Raw genomic sequence first — 2583 nt, forward strand, 5'->3', positions numbered from 1 at the left:
CACAGGAGATTTAGGAGAGTTGAGTCTTTCCTTGGGAGGTCCTGCTGGGCTGCAGGCTGCCCTCCAGTAGGGCAAAGCTCTCCCGGGGCATCTCTATGTCATGCAGGAGCCCCATGGAGAAGACACCTCGGTGCTAAGGCCATTGAAATGCTGCTGGGTGGCTGTATGTGGGCAGCTGTAAGGAGCCCTCTGTGTCCGTGGTTGGGAGGGGAGAGCTGAGATCCTCCTTCAGGTACGATGGGGTGCGGACTTTGGAGATGTGCACTCAGAACGTGGATTCCTCTGCTCCCAGCAGTGTCCCGTTTTCTTTTGGGGGGAACACGCGAGTGCCATAGTCCTCCAGCTGAAAGAGCTGCCAGCACAGGGCAGCTGAGCTCAGGGCTGATGGACAGAGCGGCTGTCCTCACTCTGCACTGAGGGACAGTCCCTTTGCCTCTCAGGACCCACATGATTTCACTTGCAGTGCAGCAGAAATGCCTGGGATTTCTGCATTAGAAACACTGCTCAGCTGTGGTGGGGCAACCAGACCAGAAGGCACAAACCAAAACCCCCACAGCTCTGCTCTGCAGGCAGGTGAATTGGCAGCGACAATGCTGAGAAGCTCTTTGATATCACGAGTGGATTTAATCTGAGATGACCCCGTGGTCCTGTTTACCTATTGCTGTGGGGCAGGAGTGGCTCCTCCAGAGCCCACAGCAGACCCTGCGGCTCCCTGGGGCACCCTCAGCCAGCACCAACCAGAGCTTGTGCAAGGGACCTGCCAAAGGTCTTCCTGAATGGAGAGAGACACTTTGGGGGGGTCCTATGAGAAATGGCTTTGGTTTTACTCAGAGAAGTCTCTCCTAACTTGTCACTGTCTTTTCCCTCTTGGACAGTCCCCCATGCCCAGAGGCAGCAGATGTCCAACACCAGCTCCATCACCCACTTCCTCCTCCTGGCCTTCGCAGACACTCGGGAGCTGCAGCTCTTGCACTTCTGGCTCTTCCTGGGCATCTACCTGGCTGCCCTGCTGGGCAACGGCCTCATCATCACCGCCATAGCCTGCGACCACCGCCTCCGCACCCCCATGTACTTCTTCCTCCTCAACCTCTCCATCCTTGACATGGGCTGCATCTCCACCACTGTTCCCAAATCCATGACCAATTCCCTCTGGGACACCAGGGCCATCTCCTACTTGGGATGTGCTGTCCAACTCTTTCTCTTTGCCTTCTTGTTAGTGGCAGAGTATTATATTCTCACCATCATGGCCTATGACCGCTATGTTGCCATCTGCCAACCCCTGCACTACGGGACCCTCCTGGGCAGCAGAGCTTGTGTCCACATGGCAGCAGCTGCCTGGGGCAGTGGGTTTCTCACTGGTCTGCTGCACACCATCAATACATTTTCACTGCTACTCTGCAAGGGCAATGCTGTGGACCAGTTCTTCTGTGAAATCCCCCCACTCCTCAAGCTCTCCTGCTCACACGCCTACCTCAGCGAAATTGGGCTTCTTGTGGTTACCTTTTCTTTAGGTTTGGGGTGTTTTGTGTTCATTGTGGTGTCTTACGTGCAGATCTTCAGGGCTGTGCTGAGGATCCCCTCTGAGCAGGGACGGCACAAAGCCTTTTCCACGTGCATCCCTCACCTGGCTGTGGTCTCCCTGTTTGGCAGCACTGTCGTGTTTGCTCACCTGAAGCCACCCTCTATGTCCTCCCCATCCCTGGATCTGGTGGTGACAGTTCTGTACTCAGTGGTACCTCCAGCAGTCAACCCCCTCATCTACAGCATGAGGAACAAGGAACTCAAGGATGCCCTCAAGAACCTGATTCAATCCATAGTATTTCAGCAGAAATAAGCTGCCCATCTCTCTTCACAAGGTTTCTCCAAGTGATCTCAGGCATCTTGTGTCCTTCGGGCATTGTACTGGTTATAATCGTGTTTGCTCAGAAATGTTTGCTTTCACCCTCCTTCTCAAGAGGCTGAAGCCAGTCTGTCTGGCCCAAAGGCCTTCTCTCAATGAGTCTATCACTGCGCTAATGCTGGCCTCCTTTGTGGCATGTCTGTAAATAAAGGGGATTGCCTGCGTGCAGCGTGTGCAGCTTGGGCTCTTCTTTCCACAGTGGAGTGCAGAATACGCTCAGGGAATTGCAGGCTAAAAGGCCCTGCTGTTGGGCTTGGGTGCTGCATTGGCTTAGGGGGACAAGGGCATGGCTTGATGTGTGAGGGAATGAGGGCTGGAGTGAGCCCTCACTTTACTGGTGCCCAATGCCATGGAGATCCTGGACGGTCAAAAGGCATCTGCTTGAGGCTCTCTCACATATGGCAGGGCTGGTCAAAGATGCCCGGCCTTCTGAGAGGGGATCTGAACCCACCAGGAGAGCACAGGGCATCTCTGGGTCACTGGGTGCCTCGGGGTGGAAAGCGAATGGGGGTTTCCAAAACTTCCCCAAAAGTGGAGTCACCCAAAGGAAAAGGGCTAACCTGCAGGATGCACAGCCCAATGGGGCTCTGCAATGCCAGAGAGGCAGCGGAGATGCAGCAGGCACGAGGAAGGCAGCCTGAAGAGTGATTCACATCATCTTCAGTGAGGAGCCATGGGCTGGA

General features: G+C 55.0%; 1 protein-coding gene across 1 annotated transcript; it reads left to right on the plus strand.

Annotated features, from left to right (window-relative positions):
* The first annotated feature begins 898 nt into the window (after nucleotides 1-898).
* LOC142076418 (olfactory receptor 14J1-like) lies at nucleotides 899-1834 on the plus strand. The gene has a single exon (XM_075138719.1). It carries the CDS (start codon nucleotides 899-901, stop codon nucleotides 1832-1834), a length of 936 nt encoding a protein of 311 aa, XP_074994820.1.
* Nucleotides 1835-2583: the final 749 nt, after the last annotated feature.

The sequence above is a fragment of the Calonectris borealis genome, unplaced genomic scaffold, assembly GCF_964195595.1.
Source record: "Calonectris borealis unplaced genomic scaffold, bCalBor7.hap1.2 HAP1_SCAFFOLD_49, whole genome shotgun sequence".
Classification (NCBI taxonomy): domain Eukaryota; kingdom Metazoa; phylum Chordata; class Aves; order Procellariiformes; family Procellariidae; genus Calonectris; species Calonectris borealis.